We start from the raw sequence: 25,064 nt of genomic DNA, 5'->3' as shown, positions 1-25,064 counted from the left end.
CCGCCCTGACGTCCCGCCTGGCAGACCGTTATTTACCGATGGCAGCCGCTGAGCCAATGCCATAGATAGGACTCATTAAGGGGAAGCGAGGTGGAAGAGACGGGTGTGATTGTCCTGTGGGAGGCTGTGAGCACAGAGCGAGGAGAAGCTCACCTGTCAGAGGTGCGTATCGCTTCCTGTGGCTGCTCATCAAGTCGTATAAGTGTTTGGGGAGCAGGCAGAGAGGAAAAATAGGTGTCGGGGACTTGTGCTCCGCCCCTAAACTTCTTGATTGGCAGCTGCTGCACCGCCCACTTATTACAACAACGCTCATACCAGCAGTGTTATTCACTCAGAATGAAAACATTGAAAACTTTCATTTAAAGCAAAGAAGTATATGTATTAAGGGGGAAAGGTAAAGGAAAAATCTGTATTGACAAAGATTACTAATGTTTAATAGATGCAACTCATTGTTAATTTATGTTAACTAATTCAACCTTATTGTTAAAATACACGTAAAATCAAAACTAACCGTATTGATTTTGTTAGCTCACATTGCTAGTTTTGTCATTAAGAAAATGTAATTGTCATTAAGAAATCTTTAATTGAAATCTGAAAATGCACTTCCTGTTTGTTTTTGATTAAATTGTCAGATAACAGCTGTGTCTCATTTCAAACGTAAGACCTTCGAAGTCTACACAGGCTGTACCGAGCGTTTTGAAATGAGATGATCTAGCCCAGTGTTTCCCAACCCTGTTCCTGGAGGCACACCAACAGTACATATTTTGGATGTCTCTGACCCATTAACTTCAGGTTTTGGAGTCTCTTCTGATGTTATGATAAGATGATTCAGGTGTGTTTGATTAGGGAGAGGTTGAAAATGTGGACTGTTGGTGTGCCTTCAGGAACAGGGTTGGGAAACACTGATCTAGCCTACAGAGGACAGATCTCATCACCTAGCAACCATAACAGTTGTTGTTAACCATTGTGCACTGTTCAAATTTACTACCCTTTTGTTATGTTAGGGATGAAAACATCCACTGAATTAAACTGCGGTAAAAATGCATTAGATCTTTTTTTTTCTTGTGCATAATCTGTTAGTTAACCTCAGTCCTGATTAAAACTACTAAATTGTTCAGAAAAATTACAAGATTTTAACTTTTTTTTTATTCAAGAATGAAAATATACAACCACAATCAGGAGATCAATATAGGAGAGATACAAAAGAGGAAAAATACAAACTACATTAGCTGCAGAAAGAAAAAAAGACTAAAAAACAAAAAAAAGGGGTAAGTAAATTACAAATGTATAAAAGTGTATGAAAATAAATAAATTAAGAGCATTACAGGAAAGCTATCTAACTCAAATCAGAGTCAATAGACAGCAGTTCTTTATGTAGAACCAAGAATGTGACACATTTTTTGTTGTTACACATACGGAAAGATTTGAGCAGTGAGTCAACTTCAATCAGAAAATGATAGAAAGTAGGGACTGAAGCCATGCATTTTTGTTTATGTATAAAAAAAAGTCCAAACAAGATAAAAAGTTAGCTTAATTCTTTAGATTTATGTGAAGATTCTGAGTAATAACAAATCATTTCTTTTTAAACTAAAAGATAGTACAGGTAAGGGAAAGGTGTTTAAATAATGATACAGGTCAAACCAAAATTTCTGTACAAATTCACACATACAAAATAAATGGATTAAAATTTCATCATACTTACCACAAATTGTACAACTACTTGGAATATCAACAGTTATCAATCAAACAGTTAAATCCTGTAATTTTAAAAAACATTTAGTAGTTTTGATCAGGACTGAGGTTGATTTACAGATTCATGCAAACATTTTTTAATGGACTGGATGAGCCTATGTTGGTTTTTTACTTGCAGTAGCCGACTGTTGCACTCTGTTGGTCCACTTTTCTTGCTGTTTTAAGGACTAAGCATGATTTACCTCAATTAATATCAGCATACCTCATTACAGAATTGGACGTTTCTCCAGCAGCAGTTTTTTAAAGGCTGTAAAAGGTCGCCTGCTGCTCAGACAGACTCAAATCTCTCCGGAAATAAGAAATGGCTGTGTTTGCCCTTTATGGGGTTACAGTGAAATGTACATATTCGCTGACAGTAATTGGACGTCCTGTTACTCTCCATCTGAATGGGATTTTTTCTGATAGACCTGCCATGTTTTTTTTCTTCTTCAGCTCTTAAAGCTAATGTTAAAAAGGACAAAACTCAGATACATTAATAAAGTATCAATTATCTCTTAATTCTTGATGTTTACTATTTACTGATACTATGAAACAGAATGCATGCATGGCTATTATGTTGTGACTGAGAATTTTATATCAAAGTGTGTTGTTAAGTTTGTTTAAACAGTTTATAAAAGGGGACATTTTATTTAAGTTATGTGATATTGTAATGAAAGGGATGTGGATAACGGACATGTGGATCCACATGCAGTTTATTAAAGAGAAGTCGTCCAGGCAAAGGTCAAAAACAGGAGCAAACAGGAGTATAAAGGTAATTATGAATGGCTGAAGCAAAACTGGCGTTTCGACACAGTGTCGAGATCCTGTAGCGCAAGTGTTTCGAAACACTGCACTGAAGTATGATCCGAAACACTAGGTCACGTGACTAAAATGATTCGAAGCACCCAGATGACTAAAGAGATTCAAAGCATCGGACATTTCAGAAGCTTTTTAAGACTTGCTCAATTGGTTGTTGCTAGAGCAGATACGGTTGTGGCCAGAAGTTAACGGGAATTATTTATATAATTTATTAAATTTTCCATTTATTGTATCTTATTAACGTCTATCCCTACCCCAACCCTTAATCCAACCATCACGGTAACGTAAAAACAGTAGTTTTACAGATTATCATTTGTTATTTATTAAATTACCCAATAAAATAAATTGTATTGACGCTTACCCCCACCCCAACCCTAAACCCAACCCTCACAGGGCTGTAAAATATTATTTATTGTTATATAGTGTCACAAAAATTATGCTATAATGGTGTGTGTATCTGCAGATGTATCCTATCTAGACTTCACCTTTTGGGACCTGGTGAATCTGCGTTTGATAGGGTCGGGAAAACATTCTATTTCATATAGCAAGTGTGTTGTCACTTGATGTTTTTTAATAATGTTAATTTTTATGATCAAAGCAAGAAATTTATTTACAAAGTGTTTATTCGGATGTCAAACCAATGTTAAAACAAAACACGTTACAAGAACAGAGCATTTCAAAACTAATGTCTATAGCTGTATCACCCTAGATTGGAAACCCATTATCTTTGCATGTTGGTCAGGAACTCTCACCGCTCCACTAAATCACTTGAAATATCAATTCTACAATGTGGGGTATAATTCCTCAACTTGTATAACTGTTTCTTTGCTGAAGCTGTTCCAGAGTAATACATAAAAAACACTAGGTGTCACTGTAGGGATGGGTTTTTAAACGTTTTGAAGCTTTGACACATTTGCTTCAACTGTTTCAGTGTTTCATGAAGCCTCGCTCTGCCCAACGCTAAAGATAATCCAAAAAACGTAGTCAAAATACAGGCTAAAGGTCAGGCTAGGAGGCAAAGAATTAAAACGGTAAACTAAGCAGTGATCAAAACGTGGCAAGACAAACAATTGAAAATACTTCGTCGGAAGAAGCAAGACTCAGCAACGTGTCTGTGAGAGGTAAATATAAAGTCCCGGTAGTCAGTCCAAGATGAGTTACCAGCTGTGTCTCTGTGTGTAATCAGAGGGAATTAGGAACTGGTGTATGTGAGGTGCGTGATGTTATTTGTAGTCCGGTTCAGTGACAGATCTGTAGTTCTCCAGCGATCTCTGGTATATTGCTTTTGATCATTACAGATGTTTTTAAAACACTGAGACACGTATTAGTCCGTTTTCCTCATTTATTAAAAATTAATAATAATAATAATTATTATTATTATTATTATTATTATTATTATTATTATTATTATTATTATTATTATTATTATTATTATTATTTTTATTTTTATTATCATTGATGTTATTATTATTATTATTATTGTTGTTGTTGTTCTTGTTATTATTATTGATGTTGTTGTTATTATTATTATTATTATTATTATTTTATGTATTAATGACATACTGTATATTATATTTTACTTTATAATTTTTACTTTATCATATTTTACTAATAGTTCACATTTTTACGTATTACCATCAGTTATATTATTATTATTATTATTATTATTATTATTATTATTATTATTATTATTATTATTATTATTATTATTACTACTACTACTAGTAATAGTAGTATTGATAATAATAAAACATGACATTGTATATTGTATTTTACTTTATTAACACCATAAGTATAATTTTACTATTATTATTAGTAGGATTAGTAGTTGTATTAGTATGATTGTTGTTGTTGTTACAAATTTAAAATTGTTCACAAAATTTTATTGCAAGTATTAAAAAAGTTAAAGACTTTGTCACAGTCAAACAAACTTGAATGGGCTGGCAGGCAGGGATCAGGGCTGGAACACATGACAGGACAGGACAAGGCGATAAACGATGAAGAACTGGTACAGGACACCAGTCATGAGGAGAATATAAGAGAGAAATAATTAATTAACAGACTGGATAATAATAATAATGAGGTAAACAAGGAGGGTGAGGCTAGATAATAGACAGGAGAGCACATGACACAAAGAAACAACACAAGCCATGTGCTCACGAGGAAACAGGACTAGAACATGCAGCCAATGAGAGAACTCATGAACCATGTGCTAAACCCAATAACATCAGAAGACTGAAAATAGCACACGATAAATGAAAACATGGCATTGATGTTCCGATCCCAGCACCAAAACGAAAATCGAAACCGGTTAGACTGGAGCACAGAGAAGGAAAACACCATGCCGCAAACAAAACAACAAACACACCAGGACAAGAGCGCACATCCCGAGCACGACAAGACCTTGCACGCCTGCATCAAGCGGAAGCGTGCATGATCCGATCGCAAGATCCGAGACAGCACTCATTCTGAAAGACACACAATAACAGAAAATGAGTGCTCGACCCGAGAAAACTCGAGTGATGAATTGCATTTAGTTTTGCTAAATAGATGTAATAATTAAATAGCAACTCCATGTTTTTGTTTCTATTTACAGCTAAAAATAAAAACGCAATCTCTATTCATTTTCACCAGACAAAATGCAGACGCTATAAAAAGCAACCTTTTTTCCATTTGTGCATTTATCTGCCCTACCCGTCAGCCTGAGCAGCAGTCTGAGTGCTTTATTTCCAACCAAAATCATGTTCACCATTTAGCAGGAGAACAGCCTGACCCTGATCCTCACGTCTCACTTAAGACAAAACCCTTCATACTGTATATTTTCCCTCTTTGTTTTTCTCTTTTCTACTCCAGTTGTGTTTTCACCTGCCCTAGAGAAAAGCCAAAATTTAGCGAGAGAGAAATAGAGAAGGAGAAAAATAAGACAATATTGTAAATGAAAAGGAAATGCACATATAAGCTGACAATAATCAGACGTCTCATCACTCTCCATCTGTATGTGATGTTTTCTGATTGACCTGCCATGTTTTTTTCCCTCTTCAGCTCTTAAAGCAAATGTTAAAAAGGACAAATTCAGACATATAATTGAAATAATAAAGAGCCAAAATCATCTAATTCTTTATGTTTACTATTTACTCATACTTTGAAACAGCATGCATGCATGGCTTGTTACCGTATACTGTGACTGAGAATTTTCCTCATTCATAAAAAACGTATAATAATAATAAAAAAATAAAAAAGTAAATAAAAAAATAATGATGCCTCTGAAATAGAGACTAAACTAAAGGAAAATTAATGAATGAATTATTATTATTATTATTATTATTATTATTATTATTATTATTATTATTATTATTATTATTATTATTATTATTATTATTCATAATAATAATAATAATAATAATAATAATAATAATAATAATATGTGAGATTATATATTATATTTTCCTTTTTAATTAATAATACTTCATTTATTTTACCTAAAACCTAATAGAAAATATTATTGAAGTGCTGTGATACTGTGATGTTTTTAAAGTGCTGTGAAACTTATTAAATAATTTTCTCATTTATTTATTTAATTATTTATTTATTTATTTATTCTAATAATAATAATAATTATTAAATATTATTATTATTATAACTATTATTAAAAATATGTTAGATTGAATATTGTATTTAACTTTTTATTAATAATAATGCTTTATTTTTCATAATATTTTATAATTAAATAAATAATAAAAGAGAAAATATTAATGAAGTTCTGTAATATTTTAGAGTGCTGTGAAAAGTATTAGATGATTTTCCTCATTTATAAGTTTTTTTATAATAATAATAATAATAATGATAATAATAATAATAATAATAAAACATGAGATTGTATATTATATTTTACTTTTTTATTAATTTTCATAAAAATATTTAATAAAAGGAAAAGATTATTTAACCGCTGTGAAACTTTCCTCGTTCACTGAAAATGTATATCAATAATAATTGTATGTTGTATATTATATTTTACTTTTTAAATTTCATTCATTCATTAATTTTCTTTACGGTTAGTCCCTTTATTAATCAGGTGTCGCCACAGCGGAATAAACCACCAACTTATCCAGCATATGTTTCACGCAGCGGATGCCCTTCCAGCTGCAACCCATCACTGGGAAACACCCATACACACTCATTCACACACATAAACTACGAACAATTTTAGCTTATCCAATTCACCTATAGCTCATGTCTTTGGACTTGTGGGGGAAACCGGAGCACCCGGAGGAAACCCAAACTCCACACAGAACTGGCAACTGACCCAGCCAAGGCTTGAACCAGCGACCTTCTTGCTGTGAGGCTAACGTGCTACCCACTGCGCCACCATGCCTTCTTAAATGTATTTAAATTAAATAATTGTTAAAAAGGAAAATATAATTTAAGTGCTGTGATATTTTCAAAGCGCTGTGAAACATGTTAGTAATAATAACAATAGTCTGAGTGCTTTATTTCCAACCAAAATCAAGCAGGAGAACAGTCTGACCCTGATCCTCACGTCTCACTTAAGACAAAACCCTTCATACTGTATATTTTTTTCCTCTTGATTTTTTTGTCTCTTTTCCACTCCAGTTGTGTTTCCACCTGCCCTAGAGAGAAAAGCCAAAATTTAGCAAGAGAGAGAGTGAAATAGAGAAGGAGGAAAAGATGACAATATTGTAAAAGAAAGATGCTGGAGCGGAGAGAAGCCCATGGATCAGGCAGGCGATGTTGTCAAGGGAGTGCAGGAGGGGGGGGGAGAAAGTATTGATTCGGAAAGATGAGCCAGCGGTTAAAAGAAGCTCAAGGATGTCTTCACGTCGCTCTCTCACTTTCCTCGGCTCTCTCGCCGCCTTTCTTCCTGCACCTTAAACAAAAGCCGGTCTCTGCGAGGCGATTTGATGACAAGCCCCGCGCTGGTGTAGACATCATGCAGGAAGTCTGAGAGCTCCAACCTGTGCACACACAACAAGCAGCTTTATAAACGCCAAACCTGGATAGAGTTACACACCGGATGATGCTGGAGTTCCTTCATTTTCATTCGACCGGTACATTTAAGCCATGTACATGTGGTGACACGATTGTTATGGGTTTGCTTATTGGTCCAAGAGCATGGAAAAGTCTGATTATTCTGTTCTTTATATGTTTATCTTGCACTGGTAGGATTTTATGGCTTAAATGTTGAAAGAGAGCACATCCAAATCCCCTCTGCGGGATATTCTGGTTTCTAGATATATGGCTCAATGTAAAGGTGCAGTCATGCTGGTCAAATTTAGCAGAAAATAAAAAATATTAGACAAACTTCTTGCACACACTCAAAGAAACAACTCATTGGATGAACTTCCATCCAATAAATTAGTGGTACAATAAGGTTCATTAGTGAATGCATTTACTAATATGAACTAATCATGAACAACACTTGTACAAAATTTATTAATCATAATTGAACCTTTATTAATGCATTATTAAGATCCAAGTCCATGCTTGTTAACATTAGTTGATGCTCCGTGAGTTAACATGAACTAACAATGAACAACTGTATTTTCATTAACTAACTTTAACTAACATGAACAAATACTGTAGTAAATGTGTTGTTCATTGTTTGTTCATGTTAGTAAATGCATAATTAACATTAACTAATGAACCTTATTGTAAAGTGTGACCAAATTCGTTTTTCAGTACTGTTTTTTAGTTGTTGGATTTAGTTTTAGTTTTAGTTTTTCTCTTTTTATTTATTTAGATTTTATATATATATATATATATATATATATAATTTAATTTTGATTAACAAAATTGTTTTTGACCAATAGTTTTACTCTTACTATCTTAGCTTTCATTTATTGAGCTTGCTTCTAACAAAGAAGTAGCTCTTAAATCTGTTGTTCAACATGGCATTTTCATATAACCAGCTGGAATGTGAACAAAATCTCTGTTGGAAGCTTTTCTGGCCTTTTTATGTTGTTGCTTTTCATTTTATTCTCCTAAAATGGAACCTAACAGGAAAACAACTATTTTACACTACTGAATATCTAATTTTTATAAATTTATACAATATAAATAGCTCGAAAACATGAATATTAGAAAAAGGAAATATGAACAGACACTGTGGTGAGAGCATCACCCTATAGTGATGTATACCTCTACTAACAATTAATTCTATGGTGAAACTTTACAATAACAGTACATGATGTACTAATATGTAAACTAAACCAGGGATTCTCAACCAGTGGGCCTCAGCGATCCTGCAGGTGGGCCACGAGATTGTTAAAATGAACTCTCAATATTATACTATAATTTTAGCATTTCATTATTAATATGCTTTATTAAAATGATCAAAGTAATGCACTTTCTCCGATTGATTACTTCAAACTCAGTACAAAAACAGTCTGCAACTAGTACACGTCAGTTTGTTCATTCACAAACTCTGTTTGAAGTGAAAGTGAAAGTCTCTATTTGTGTATTTTTGTGTGAACAATTTCATTTATCCGCATAATTGTCCAAATTAATGTCCTATCAGTGTTTTATAACGGACGTGCACCCACACAGGAGAGTCTAGCAAGGCTCAATGGTATTTCTGCCATAGACTGTAAATTAAACTTGCATATGAGCTTCAGACGCGCTCTGGCGGAGCTGTTCACTGTTCCTGTCAGCGATCTCCCAATATTATCCAGCTGCAAACTCAACCGCCATCAAATCATCGCGTTTCAACAGATTTAGGGTGTTTTACTGTATTTTACAGTTGTCTGCATATTTGTGAATAGTAGATATTTAATAGTAGATATTCAGTCAGTCCAGTTTAAAGGAAAAACCGGTATTTTGCAATCTCCCTGTAATATATATACAGTTGAAATCAGAATTATTAGCCCCCCTGAATTATTAACCTCCTGTTTATTTTTTTCTGTTTAACGGAGAGAAGATTTTTTTCAACACATTTCTTAACATAATAGTTTTAATAACTCATTTCCGATTTATTTTCTCTTTGCCATGATGACAGAAAATAATATTTCACTTGATATTTTTCAAGACACTTCTATACAGCTTAAAGTGACATGTAAAGGCTTAACTGGATTAATTAGGATAGGCAGGTTAGGGTAATTGGACAAGTTATTGTATAATGATGGTTTGTTCTGTAGACTATCAAAAATATATGGCTTAAAGATTTAGACCTTAAATGGTTTTAAAAAATTAAAATCTGCTTTTATTCTAGCCGAAATAAAACAAATAAGACTTTTTCCAGAAGAAAAAATATTATCAGACATACTGTGAAAATGTCCTTGCTTTGGTAAACATCATTTGGTAAACATCATTATAAACAAATAATTTAAAAGGGGGCTAATTAATCAGACTTCAATTGTGTACAGTATATATATATAGTATAAACATCCCCAACAGCACACAAGGGTTACAGTTAGTTCATGACTAGCGTATACCCTTAACCAGTCTTTAATTTACATATTAGTACATCATCATTCATGTACTGTTCCTGCAAAAGTGTTACCAGTTCTATTGTAATGAACTGTCATGGTTTCTCAAGCATTGTAGAATCAAGCATCATGCTTTGTCCTGCAGGCAGTGTGTGGACTCAGGTGTGCATGTATTGGCTCGTCCCATCAGATTTTTTTCCAGCAGCATCTGTTTTCGAGCTGTGAATTTGTTATATTTACAAATGCTAAACAGGCATGTTTGGTCGAAACACTTGACAGAAAGGAAAGTAGCAGAACCGCAGCTCTGGGATGAGTGCGCAGGTGCCCGTGATGCAGTTCATGTAGTGTTGAAGCCAATGCGCTCAGGGCTGCGAGACACTTGAGGGCTCGCAGCCAAACAGATGGTTATGAGTTTAGTTAAGCTCTGATAATTCACTTACACTCTTCATTGGACACACATGCACAAACACACTCTTCGTGTGGGATGTTAGGTAACCTCGATAGTGTTGTTGTTTTTTTATAATATGATTTTATGTGCTGTGTTTGAATTTTTTGTTACTATAGTGAAATTTTTGTAGCCAGTATGTTTTTTTTTTTTCTTTTGGTTTGTTTTACCAAGAATTTTCTTATGCTCACCAATCCAGCATTTGTATGAGCAAAATCAAATTAAATACATTTTAAATGCCCTTTATCATTATGAATTTAAATATACTTAATTTCTGTATTTTCAGCCTCCATTGCTTTATTTTGTTCTGCTTTATAACTGCTTTAATGTTTTGAACAGTAATTTATATTTATACAGTTGAAACCAGAAGTTAACAAACACTAAAAATAGGAACATAACCATTTTTTTTTAAATGTCTGATGTTAAATTATACTAAACGTTTACTATTTTAGGTCTGTTAGGATTACCTAAGTGATTTACATTTGCTAAATGCCAGAATAATGAGAGAATGTTTTTTTAGAGAATCTTTTATAAATTTCTAGACAGTCAAAAGTTTACATACATTTCCTTGTTTTTTTTAGCTTTGCTTTTAAACTGTATAACTTTGGTCAAATGTTTTGGGTATCCTTCCACAAGCTTCTCACAATATTTGCAGGAATTTTGGCCCATTCCTACTGACACAACTAGTGTAACTGAGTCAGATTTGTAGGCTGTCATCCTCGCACATGCTTTTTCAACTCTGCCCTCAAATTTTCAATAGGATTGATATCAGAGCTTTGTGATGGCCACTCCAAAACATTCACTTTGTTGTCCTTAAAGCACATTTGAACAAATTTGGCAGTATGCTTAGGGTCATGGTCTGTTTGGAAGACCCATTTGGGGCCAAGTTTTGATTTCCTGGCTGATGTCTTGAGATGTTGCTTCAGTATTTCTACATAGTGTTCTTTCTTCATGATGACATCTATGCTGTGAAGTGGACCAGTCCCTTCTGCAGCAAAACAGCCCCACAACATGATGCTGCCGGCCCCATACTTCACAGTTGGGATGGTGTTCCTAGGCTTGTAGGCTTTCCCCTTTGTCCTTAACACTGGTCATTATGGCCAAACAGTTCAATCTTAGTTCCATCAGACCACAGGTCATGTCTCCAAAAATTATTCTATTTCCCAGTGTAATTTAGCAAATTGTAAACTGGCTTTTTTTTTTTTTTTTATTCTGGCTTGTTGATTTTTCCATGTTGTCACACAATGAAGCAGTGTGGTTGAAGTTTTCCTTAAATATGTTTCTACAGTTTTGCCTCCAATTAACTCAAAAGTTGTCAATTAGCCAATCAGAAACTTCCAAAACCTTGATCTGAGCTTTTTCTGAGGCATAATATTATGTAAACTTTTGACTTTGAAGAAAAGTTATAACAATTTCTCAAAAAAATATCTCCCTCATTATTCCAATAGTATCTGGATGCAGCCTTTATGATGCAAGCTGAGATTGCATCACTCAACGATGCAATGTCAGACACAATGCACTCAAATGGAGCGAGTGACATCACTGTGAGGGGTAGGGTTAGGGGTGGGGTCTAGGTGAACCCATTAAATAGCATTGGATGCAGCCCAGATTGCACTGCACCAGGTCTGCATCCAGACCCCTCTCCATTAGTCTGCTATTAAGCATAACAGAAATGAATTTGATAATCCTAACTTGCCTAAAAGAGAAAACGTTTAGTCACATTAACATCTGACTTTTTTTAAACGGTTATGTGCCTTTTTATACAGTGTATGTAAACTTCTGGTTTCAACTGTATATATTTTTCTAGAGAAAGTCTTATTTTTTTAGTGTAGCTTGAATAAAATCCGTTTATGTGTTTATGCCTTTATTAGGATTTTCATGTTATTGTTTACTTTCATCGTCTCATTTAGGGAAACTCCTAGGATAAATAAGTTATATCTCTGAACTTTAATAATAAATCTATATAAAATGTTGCACTTCCCACCTCCTTTATTCAGCCGCGATGACTTCTGTGACTTCTCAAGCAAGTTTTGCACTCAAGTCTGCATCCACGCATCCTCTATATCAAGAACACATCCAGGAACTTTCATGCATCCTCCATTCTTGCGGTCTTGAGTCTTGAAACAGAAATTTGGCAGTAGATGATGACATTACACGAGAACACAAGAACACACTTATAATGATAATATGTGTGTGAATGTGGAGTGTATGGGTGTTTCCCAGTACTGGGTTGCAGCTGGAAGGGCATCCATTGCGTGAAACATGCTGTATATGTTGGCGGTTCATTCCGCTGTGGCGACCCCTGATAAACCAGAGACTAAGCTGAAGGAAAATTAATGAATAATAATAATAATAATAATAATAATAATAATAATAATAATAATAATAATAACTGTATTATTATAATTTAATAATAAAACTAGACTCTCTAAACCTTTGAACTGTTGCATATATATGTATATGTATATATATTTTCTGAATATTTTTGTCTATACTAAAAATTATATATAAAAAAAGATTTAGATTGTTTTTGTCTTTCAGGGGTTAATATACGTTAATTATTCATTTGTTTTATTTATTTTATATATATATATATATATATTTAAAACATAAAAATGAATAATTCATTAATGTTAATAACTAACTTTGCCAACACTAGTTTTTTTGTTTTTGTTTTTTTGCTATTGTTGTTGTAATGGTGGTGGTGGTTGTTGTTGTTGTTCAACTGAGTATTGTTTATAGTTTGAGTTTGTGTTTTTAGGCCTTTAACATCTGGCAAAGAGACCACCATTGAAAACTAGTCTAATTTGGGCTAATTTGGTTACATTTACGTTTTTGGGGAACGTTGATAAATGTATACTCCCCTTTGTTGTGAAATAAATAAATAGAAATTTAAATTAGCTGTGAAATTATTTAATTTCATTTAATTTCATTTCATTTCATTTTTTATTTTATTTGTTTTATTTTTTTATTTTTCATTTGATTTAATTGAATTCTATTTTATGTTATCTTTTATTAAATTTTTAATTAAATTTAGTTTAATTTAATCTAATAAAATTTTTTTATTTTATTTAAATTTTAAATTTTTTATTTGATTTAATTCAATTTTATAAACAGGATGTAATTTTTGGATGTCTGAAACATCATTCATTCATTCATTTTCCTTCGTTTTAGTCCATTATTTATCAGGGGTCTCCACAGCAGAATGAACCCCAACTATTCCAGCATATGTTTTATACCCTTCCAGCCGTAACCCAGTACTGGGAGAAACCCATACACTCCTGCATTCACACACACACACACCTAATTTTGTTTCTCCAACTCACCTATAGTGCATGTCTTTGGACTGTGGGGGAAAGCGGAGCACCGAGAGGAAACCCACGCCAACACGGGGAGAACATGCAAACTCCACACAGAAATGCCAACTGACCCAGCCGGGGCTCAAACCAGCGACCTTCTTGCTGTGAGGCAACAGTGCTAACCACTGAGCCACCATGCCACTAAACCATTGAAGTAGAAATTAGAATCAGAATGAGTATTCCAACAATTGTTTCCAACAGTATTGAAGTATTTTTGCTGTATTGAATACATATATAAATTGAGTGAGTTATCATGCTCTTCACTTGAAACCCAGACAAAAAAAAAGCTCAATATTTATTTTCCACCGTGCCTTGTGTTTATTTTAGTACCACTGCTCTCCGGGTTTCAGATTTTCACATAAGATTGCTGCTATCTGAAACTGCGTAGAGGAACAGCAATCTTCTTTGGGGGTCCCTGCAGTCCATCAACCCGCCATGAAGAATAACTGCACTTCCAGCCTTTGTCAGCTTCTCTATTTCAGCACATGGACTCCGGCACCGCAGGGGCCATCAAGTACTCATATATTTGTATCCTCATTCTAACCCGCAGGTGTAGCAGAGGTGATCGTGTTGGTCGGAGGACGGCAGGCCATCGGTATGAACCAGCGCTGTCTGACCGCCGTCACATGTTTCAATCCACAAAACGGGAAATGGTATCCACTGGCCAGCGTCCCTTTCTACGACCGCGAGTTCTTCAGCGTCATCTCCGCCGGGGACAATATTTATCTGTCAGGTACGTCAGGGAAGCTCGTATATCAAGTGTTAACACTGGGTGGTCACTTTACACGCTTTCCAGATGCACTTTCACGTAAATATCTGTAATGTGTCTTGCAGTGATCTGATGAAAAAGCAGCATTGCGGTGCACATTAATCTGCGTCCTTATTTGATTCTTCTGACCCTGTGATATCAAAACATTATTGGTTTTTATGCCAGAAGAATACAACAAATCCTTTATCAGCTGAAGGCCACGTTTCTGTCGGGTAGATCTAATTCTGGATACATTTATAATCTTGAAAAATATATGTGCATGTCTATGTAATACAGTGTTTCCCAACCCTGTTCCTGAAGGCACACCAACAGTCCACATTTTCAATCTCTCCCTAATCAAACACACCTGAATCATCTTATCATAACATCAGCAGAGACTCCAAAACCTGAAGTTAGTGGGTCAGATAACGGAGACATCCAAAATATGTACTGTTGGTGTGCCTCCAGGAACAGGGTTGGGAAACACTGATGTAATATATACAGTGGGTACGGAAAGTATTCAGATTTTTCACTCTTTGTTATATTGCAGCCATTTAGTAGAAGCACCCTTTTGATTTAATACAGCCATGAGTCTTTTTGAGTTTCTTTCACCTGGATTTGGGGGTTTTCTGCCATTCCTCCTCGTAGATCCTCTCCAGTTCTGTGAGGTTGGATGGTACAGATGAAGCTATTGAGAATGCACGAGTGAATGAATGTGACCACACGCAGTGCTGCAGTACTGCGCGGCACAGCACAAAATGGTCTAACACAAGAAAGACATGACCAGCAGGGGGCAGTTATGTAACATTGTGAACATACTGAACTGAGATACTGTAGCAGCCAGAGCATGTGAGCGGAGCTGAACAGTGTGACGCTCCATGGTTCTGCGCTCCACTCAGTCGTTAACTGCCCAAAATAAACGTTCAGTTAACTTTCTGCTAACGCTCTCTGGTAAACCAATACCGCTCAGATCCTGCTATGACATAATTCCTCTAGAAGGCTAACACTAATTGTTTTGTAACAAAAAATCTTAAATAACAGTCTAAAATTAAAGCACATTGTTAAAATAAGTTTCCGTTACAAAGCGGCATTCTTTCTTGTGCTTTTTCTTTCAGTACATTCATTCATTTTTGGCTTAGTCCCTTTATTAATCCGGGGTCACCACAGCGGAATGAACCGCCAACTTATCCAGCACATGTTCTACGCAGTGGATGCCCTTCCAGCCGCAACCCATCACTGTGAAACACTTATACACACTCATTCACACACATATACTACAGAAAACTTAGCCTACCCAATTCTCCTATACCACATGTCTTTGGACTTGTGGGGGAAACCGGAGCACCCAGAGGAAATCCACGTGAACACGGAGAGAACATGCAAACTCCACATAGAAATGCCAACTGACCCAGCCGAGGCTCAAACCAGCGGCCTTCTTGCTGTGAGGCGACAGCACTACCTACTGTGCCACCACGTCACCTCTTTCAGTGCAGTTTTTTAATAATATTTAAATGGTCCTAAGTGATCAACTGTGTATTTTATAGCCTATTTATTTAGATAGCTGTGTGTGTTATCTTTTACTGTAGTTTAACTGACGGTTAGTCTATTTTAAACTACGGAGGTCTAAACATAATTCGAATTACAAATTCACTTCCTTAAAACCATTTTAGGTTCAAAATTATTAGCCCCCTTAAGCTATTTTTTTTGATTGTTACAGAACAAACTATCATTATACAATGACTTGCCTAATTACCCTAACTTGCCTAATTAGCTTAGTTAAACCTTTTAAATGTCGCTATAAGCTGAATACTAGTATCTTGAATAATGTCTAGTCAAATATAATGTACTGTCATCATGCCAAAGATAAAAGAAATAGACAAAGTATTGTTGGTTATTATACCTTAAATTAAGTTAACCTTTTTTGTAGCTTAGGTAAATATCGCAGTGATACTGTATATAGATGGCGATTAAAGCTTTCGCAAGTAAATCTGATGCCGGCAGAAGCCTAAAGTCATAAATCATCATTAAAGAGCCCATATTATACATGAAATAGGGTCATATTTAGGTTGTAAGGGTCTCCAACAACAGTCTAATATGCATGCAAGGTCATAAAACACTTTGATGGTCTTATAACCTGCATTTATTTTTACCTAATTATCCCAACGACTCCCATATGAATCGTTCAGCGATTCATTTGTTCCCAACCCCCTCCTCAGCGCGAAGCTAATCTGCGCTGATTGGACCGATGACAGCCTGCTGCGATTGGTCGACAGTGACAGGCTTCAGCACGAGACAGAGTGAAATGCCCAGCTGGTAATCAACTATATAAAAGTAGTCACAGTGCACACGCGCTTCATAGTGTAAGGCTTTTTTCACACACACACACACACACACACAACCCTCCTCAGAAGAACTGGGGAGATCGACGCGAGTCTCTCTCTCTCCCTCTCCCTCTCCCTCTCTCTCTCTCTCACACACACACAATGCTCATCAGAAGAACTAGGGAAAGCGACGCGAGTCTCTCTCTCTCTCTCTCTCTCTCTCTCTCTCTCTCTCTCTCTCACACACACACAACGCTCCTCAGAAGAACTAGGGAAAGCGACGCGAGTCTCTCTCTCTCTCTCTCTCTCTCTCTCTCTCTCTCACACACACACACACAACGCTCCTCAGAAGAACTAGGGAAAGTGACACGAGTCTCCTGTCTCCTAGCTTACGATCGATCGCCATAGCAACGACAAACGGCAGTGGAACGCGAGCTCACAAAAGCCTTTAACGTTAAATCCATAAACAAAGCGGCACGCGTCGCGTTTTTAACGTGGCTTACATGTGATAAGAGAATATAAAGAGTAACCGCGTGTACTGTACCAGGTTAACAACTCATCTTTGGGTAGAGACTGTCAATATTATCCATCTGAGCACAGCGTGACTTCATTCGACCGGCGGCGTCTGTGTGTGTGTGTCTAGTGTTTTTTCTGTGTTAGTGGGCCTGGTTTGCGCGCGTAACTACTGGCGAGGCTTGTGTTTCGTGGCTGCGTCATCGCGAAACACCTAATGACTCGTTATCAAGGCGACTCGTTTGAAGCACTATGAGTCGACTCTTTTATAGATGAATCAATAGTTTTAAACACTGTACACTTACAGATTTAAGCCTTAGCTGGATATTTCACTTCACTTAGAGCTGTGGTACACACTACATGGAAGGGCATTTTCAAAAACCCATAATATGGGCTCTTTAAACAGTGTTCTATGAGTATAAATGCATGCTCAGATTTATTTTTCCCGAAATTGACATTGTGCAATGTCACGTCCTGATGGTGTGCGGTCTTGTTTCCAGGTGGTACAGAGTCAGGGGTGACGGTGGCAGATGTGTGGTGCTACATGTCTCTTCTGGACAACTGGAACCTGGTGTCCCGGATGACTGTCTCTCGCTGCAGGCACAACAGCTTGGTGTACGACGGCAAACTCTACACTATTGGAGGACTCGGGGTGGCTGGAAACTTGGACCATGTGGAAAGGTAATTTATCCTGCAGTTAACTACCTGGAGGGGGAATTAATGCGCAGATGCATTGTGATGGCTTTTCAGATGATTTATATTGCTTGCTTACAGTCAAATCTGGATGAACTGGCTTTTTAGGTATTGGAGGTGTTACTTGTGAGTCACTGATGTGCTGCTATTGTTTTGCTACTGTTTCTGGAGTTTATTTTTATTTTATTTTATTTTATTTTATTTATTTATTTATTTATTTATTTTATTATTTTTTTTTTATTAGTTATTTTATTTATTTGTTTGTTTTTTATTTATTTTAGATGCATTGTGATGGCCTTTTAAATGATTTATATTGCTTGCTCACCGTCAAATCTGGATGAACTGGCTTTTTAGGTTATTGGCGGTGTTACTTGTAAGTAATTGATGTGGTGTTGTTGTTTTGTTGAAGTTTAGAATTAGATTTTATTCTTCTGTTTCTAGTGTTTTTATTTTATTTTATTTTATTCTATGCTATTTGTTCATTTATTTCTATTTTATTTGTTATTTAATTTTATTGCATTTTATTTATTTGTTTATTTTATTTTATTTGTTAGTTTATTTATATTTAATTTTATTTATTTTATTTATTTGTTAGTTTTTTATTTAATTTTAGTTTGTTTGTTTTTTTGTTTAATTTTATTTAATTTTATTTATTAGTTTATTTATATTCTACTTTAATTTTTTTACTTATTATTTTGTTTGTGTTTTATTTCTTTTTTGTTTGTTCATTTATTTACATTTTATTTTATTTATTTGTTTGTTTTTTTATTTTATTTTAGATGCATTGTGATGACTTTTCAGATGATTTATATTGCATGCTCACAGTCAAATCTGCATGAACTGGTATTTATTACTGATAGAAAACTGGTATTTTAGGTATTGGCAGTGTTACTTCTGAGTCATTGATGTGCTGCTATTGTTTCGTTGAAGTTTAGAGTTAGATTTTATTCTGTTTCTGGTGTTTATTTAATTTAATTTTATTTGTTTGCTTATTTGTATTTTATTTTATTTGTTTGTTTATATATATATATATATATATATATATATATATATATATATATATATATATATATATATATATATATATATATAAAATTTTTTGTTTGTTTGTTTGTTCGGTTTGTTTGTTTTATTTTAATTTATCTTAATTTATTGTATTTTATTTTTTTGTTTATTTATTTATTTATATTTTATTTTATTATTTGTTTGTTTTTTATTTTATTATTTTATTTTATCTTGCTATCATATTTTTCACTCATTAACAGTCATTGTGGCCAAAACTATTCATGTTAATGATATATTTAATAGCCTAGAAAAAATAATGTTGTCAGATTCACTTATTATTATTATTATTATTATTATTAATACTATAGTCAGTGAATCATTATTAATCACTATTACAACCAAACAAACAATTATATCTGCAGTAAAGGGGACTAAATAATTAATAAATGCATACTATAAACTAAATTCATCTTTCATTTATTCTGTTTTCTATGCCAATGAATTACAGGAGACAGAATAAACCATTATTTGATCAGTCTTATTAAAAGCAAAATAACATTGAAATTTAATTATACTTTATACTGTAACATTTGAAATAATTTGTGCAAAAAATTGTCTATATTAAAAAAGGCAGAAGTTATATTATGTGAGTTTTATATGCAGTGAAGGCATTGCAATTAGCATTGGATTATAAACCTACATTATCCTAATGAAAACACACAGGATTGTTTGAAGAACAGATAAACCTGCTTTTGCAACTGTGTGCTGATTATATTGCTTTTTTTTTCAAAGCTGAAAGTGTTTGCCCATTTAAGGAGTTCCTGGATGTGTTTGCCTGAATGTGTTTTCTTGGATGTGTTTTTCTGAATGTTTTCTTGGATTTCCTGAATATGTTTGCCCATATAGGGATTTCCTGGAAAGCCACATTTCAATGAGAGGGGATGCAAAATAGTCTGTTGGAATGATGGGGAATGAGATCAAACAAACCTTTTTATTGATCAGAGTTGTATTTTGCTTGCAAGCTTTCTTGGTTGTCTTCATTACAAGTGCATAAAAAAAATCAATTGTGTTGTCAACATTCATAATTGCAACTTATGATCAATATCAATTTGCCTCCACAATGATTCTTTAATTATGACTCTGAAAGTTTGGCCTGAATAAAATCTAAAGTTTCCCTTTTATAATTACACCTCTTAATCCACCTTAATACGATTCTTCCGACAAGAATCGAGTGCAGCAAAACCGAAATAAATCAATTGACCGTGTGAAGCACTGCATCATAGGAATGTATGTATATGGTATATTTAAGCGTTTCTCTATTCATATCTGAATCTGTTAAACCTCTCGGAGTGAAAAATACTGTGGTGCTTTAGTTTCAAGCCACATGTGAGGGCAAGATTAAATGCCACAACCAAAAAAAACATTATGGCCTGTTTTAAAGAAGCCATCGCAGCTCATTGCTGGCTTAAAAGAGACTCATGAGTGTCTATCAGCAGAAAATCAAAACCTATCATTTGATATTTGATCCACTGTATTATGATGCAGCATCTTTCTCTTAACACCCATAGACTTAATAACCAAGAACTTCAGATGTAGGCTGCTTTTTCTGCAATATATGAGCTGTATCTAACATTTTACCCATGTTAACTGCTACATTTTTGTTGTTGTTTTTATTACGCTGCACCCCATTCAACTCCCCATTCATTCTAAAGAAGTAAAATAGATCAGTTCAATTAATGCTTATAGTAATAATCATTATACAAAAGGAAAACTGAGTGAAAGGTGCATTTGGTTTTCTGATTTGTTTTTATACATCAAGGAAATAATGTTACACTTGGGACTTTCTTTTGGGTTTACTATGTTTTATTCCTCCATATTTTTTTCCCCTTGTATTTCATATAATATGGAATACCTGACAAAAGTTTTGTCGCCTATCCCATTTTTCGGAACAACTAATTATAACTTGACTTCATTTGGAATCAGAAGTGGCTTATATGAAAGACAAAGACCTCTAGATTCGGCTTATTTTACCATAATAAAATATAATCATGCCTTGATTTTTAATGATTTAATTAGGACAGTAAGGTCTGACTTTGCTTAGACAAAAGTCTTGTCACTTAACAGAAATAATGTACAGTATAGAATATAAAGTCATGGTGCAGTGGAAAAAGAATGGATATTGTGTATGACTCCCATGAGCTTGGAGGACTGCATCCATACATCTCTGCAACGACTCAAATAACTTATTAATAAAGTCACCTGGAATGGCAAAGAAAGCGTTCTTGCAGGACTCCAAGAGCTCATCAAGATTCTTTGGATTCATCTTCAATGTCTCCTCCATCTAACCCCAGACATGCTCAATAATCTTCATATCTGGTGACTGGGCTGGCCAATACTGCAGCATCTTGAACTTCTTTGCTTTCAGGCACTTTGATGTGGAGGCTGAAGTATGAGAAGCAGCGCTATCCTGCTGAAGAATTTGCCCTCTCCTGTGGTTTGTAATGTAATGGGGGTAGTTTTGTAGTTTAAATGGAATGTTTGATAGCGCACATGGTATGGAAGAGAAAAAACTAATTTCTCGGTAACTTAGATGCACTCAGTAGGTAGCGTCAGAAAACCGTGTGTGTGTAGACTATCCTGTCACAAAATGCGGCGAAAAATTCTACAAAACGATAGTAGTTTGATTAAGGTGTTTACATGTTTGCATTCGGAAAGCAGCATTTACCAAATCTGTTGAGACAAGACAATCAACTTGATCTGGAGCGGCGTCTTTTTTAAAAGAAGACGAGTGGCAAATCCGGATTTCACTATTTCCAGATGCGAAAAGCTGTAGGGTAAAAAATGTTCCTCACAAACATATTTTTGTCGCATGTTAGCAGACCACTGTAATCCACACGTGAGTCCAGCTGTGCTCTCAAAGCGGGAAATTGAAAACAAAACCTTCGTTGCAGCACATTTATAAACACAACACTGACAACCCTTGTCTCTAAATAATTCTTCTTCTTCCACTTGTTTTAATTACGGTTGGCAACACAACGTGGCGTCTCTCTGCAATCTTAACATTTTAACAGGTAAAAACAATCTTTGAAGCTATCATGCATATTAATGAAGTTGCAGCTCATTCACAATAGAGCGCGCTGATTGGATTGAACCAAGTCTTTCTCTTGAATTAATGATGAAAACTCAAAGACGTCATGTTGTACTCGCCGGTACAGACATCCGGTCTACATGCTGGAATTTACAGAAGGATCTAATCGCCGTGACGCAGCTTCAAAATTTATTTTCAAACCGGAAGAACGAATTTGCTCAAAATAACGCAAAAACAACCAATTTTCACTTTTAGTGAAGAATATGTGTCCTAATAGTGTATATAGCAGCGTGGGAGACATATATGACTGTCAGCATCTCAAAAAATGTGTTTTGATGTTTCATGATCCCTTAACATACCAGTAATATAAAAACATCCATAATACTGCTTCAAAAAGATTTGTTTCAAGTTTTTGTGGATATTCAGTCTTCTGATTAAATAATTGGTATACATTGTCTTTTAATATTGGATGGATGAGCTGTGAGGAGATCAATGCCACCTCAATGTACCTGGCTTTATAAAACACTTGCACTGATTGTTTACATAATACACACAAAGCATCATGGGGCATAGGGAAAAGGGGAGTATATCATCATGTTCTATGAATTATGCATGTTATTTCATGTATAAAGCCCTCAAGCATGCAGGACATGCACTGTATATACTGTACGCTGTTTAGCATTCGTCACCCAGTGGACCGCTTCAACCTACATGTGAAATATCTACTCTATCAAGTCATTATAGTTTCATTATTGCAAGTTTAGCTGGATGACTTTGGAGCGTACCTTAAACTTGAGCAGCGCCACAGGCATAAACAGTTAGTAAATAGCATGTCATTTGAGTTTTAACAAGCTCAAACACCTTGAATATTGGATTTGACTTTGCACTCTGGGCAAGTGTATATGGTGTGCGGCTCTACTGTACGAGTCTCCATTTGATTGGTTAAGCAAAAGTCGATCGAAACCTGTTTTACGGCCAGGTACATGTCAAAAATATGGATATAAATACAGATAAGTTAAAATTGTGAGATTTTATTAATGTGATTTTTTTTTGGAAAAAATCTTATTTGGTTTATTTGGACTAAAATAAAAGCATTTTTTGGTCAATATTAGTGTCATGGATTGGTCAGGCTCTCACGACCCCCACTCACGAAGATCACCATCACCTGACTTCTAATGAGCACACAGCTGCATCACATTCACGAGCACCAGATAAAAGCACAGCACTCCAGTCGCTCATTGTCCGGGCTCGTCTCGACGAAAGCGGACAACTGAGCGACCACTCAGCGTAGTCATCCTCAGCTAAACAAACGATTTACTTACCTGTTCTCTTTGTATTCCTCCTAGTCTTCCTGGTCCTCCCGAATCGTCCTGTCTTCCAGTCCTTCCAAGTCTGTGTCATCCTCTGTCAGCTGTATCTGGTGTGTGCTGTCCATCCTCGTGTATTCCTGTTACCCAGCCACGGAGGAAAAGACCCCAACATCATTCCTGATCCTCCTGGCTATCCTTCATGTGCTCCTTGTTGTCATTCAATAAACACCCTAACGTTTCCTTACCTCTGTCTCCTGTCCGCTTCATAACAGAAGCCCGGACCCATAACGACGACAACATGAGCACCCTCGATCACTTTCAAGAGCTGGTGGACCAGTTGAAGCGGATTCTACAGCCACCAGCTCCACTTTCCAACGCACCACCAGCACCGAGCACTTCCGCCTCCACAGTTTCTTCTTCGGCCCTTCCTTCCAGTCCCATGGCCCGACCAGCGCCCTACTCAGGCGGAGCGGGGGAGTGCAATGGTTTTCTGTTACAATGTTCCCTCATATTCGAAATGCAACCTTCTCTATATCCCACAGATAAGTCAAAGATCGCCTACATCGTATCACTACTCTCTGGACCTGCACTTAAATGGGCTGAGACGATCTGGAACCAAGCCGGGCCGGTCATGAATTCCATCACTACCTTCACGGAGTATTTCAAAGAGGTGTTTGGACGTTCTGATGGGGAAGTAGCCGCTGGAGAGCAGCTGTATCATCTAAAGCAAGGTACTCTATCTACACAGGAATATGCTCTCCGGTTTCGCACTCTAGCAGCTGCAAGTGGATGGAATGAGAGATCGTTGTTGACCACGTACCGGCTCGGCTTGGACACCCACTCTCCGAATCCAGCTGGCCACATTAGATGATACAATGGGTCTGGAGAGATTCATCCAACATTCTCTCCGATGTTCCGATCGTCTCCGTTCCTATCAACAGGACACCATCACCCCCTCGTCTGCACTCCTCCAATCGCCTGAGTCAACAGCCTCTCCAGAACCAGAACCCATGATAATAGAGTCTGGAAGACTGACATCAGCGGAACGACAGAGGAGGCTGACCCGGGGTCTGTGTCTATACTGCGGTGTCAGTGGACACACCCGTATGGAGTGTCCCCTTCGTCCCATTCGGACTTCAGTGAGTGTATTCAGTACGAATATTGAACAATGTAAACCACTTACTACCACCGTACAAATAACTACTGCCTCTATTTCTCTCCTTGTCACAGCCCTCATCGACTCCGGGTCAGCAGGGAACTTCATCTCCCAATCCCTCTGTCGTCAACTCCACCTCCGTACTGAGGCGTCCTCGCATATATACCAGATACAACCGATAACCCAGTGCACTCGATCTTCGACCCGTATCCATCGACAATGCGAAGACATCCTTCTTCAAGTGGGGCTGTTACATCAAGAGAGGATTCAATTTCTGGTTCTGGAGGGTGCAAATATGGACATCATTCTAGGGCGCCCGTGGCTGGTGAAGCACGATCCCATCATCTCTTGGGGCACAGGAGAGATAAAGAAATGGGGATCTGGATGTACACCTACCTGTTTTCCAAATCTCCCTCTTCAAGGTCGGAACCCCA

At 35.9% G+C, this 25,064-nt stretch overlaps 1 protein-coding gene across 1 annotated transcript in view; it reads left to right on the top strand.

Moving 5' to 3' along the window:
• Positions 1 to 25,064, top strand: part of LOC130247406 (kelch-like protein 29) — a 198,368-nt gene that overhangs the window by 119,974 nt on the left and 53,330 nt on the right. The window contains exons 5-6 of the mRNA XM_056480630.1: positions 14,347 to 14,529; positions 17,879 to 18,059. Coding sequence (XP_056336605.1) covers positions 14,347 to 14,529; positions 17,879 to 18,059 — 364 coding nt within the window. The remainder of the gene's footprint in view (positions 1 to 14,346; positions 14,530 to 17,878; positions 18,060 to 25,064) is intronic.

Source organism: Danio aesculapii, chromosome 20 (genome assembly GCF_903798145.1).
Source record: "Danio aesculapii chromosome 20, fDanAes4.1, whole genome shotgun sequence".
Lineage (NCBI taxonomy): Eukaryota > Metazoa > Chordata > Actinopteri > Cypriniformes > Danionidae > Danio > Danio aesculapii.
The sequence above is the reverse complement of the archived record's forward strand: the minus strand, read 5'-3'. Positions and strand labels throughout refer to the sequence as shown.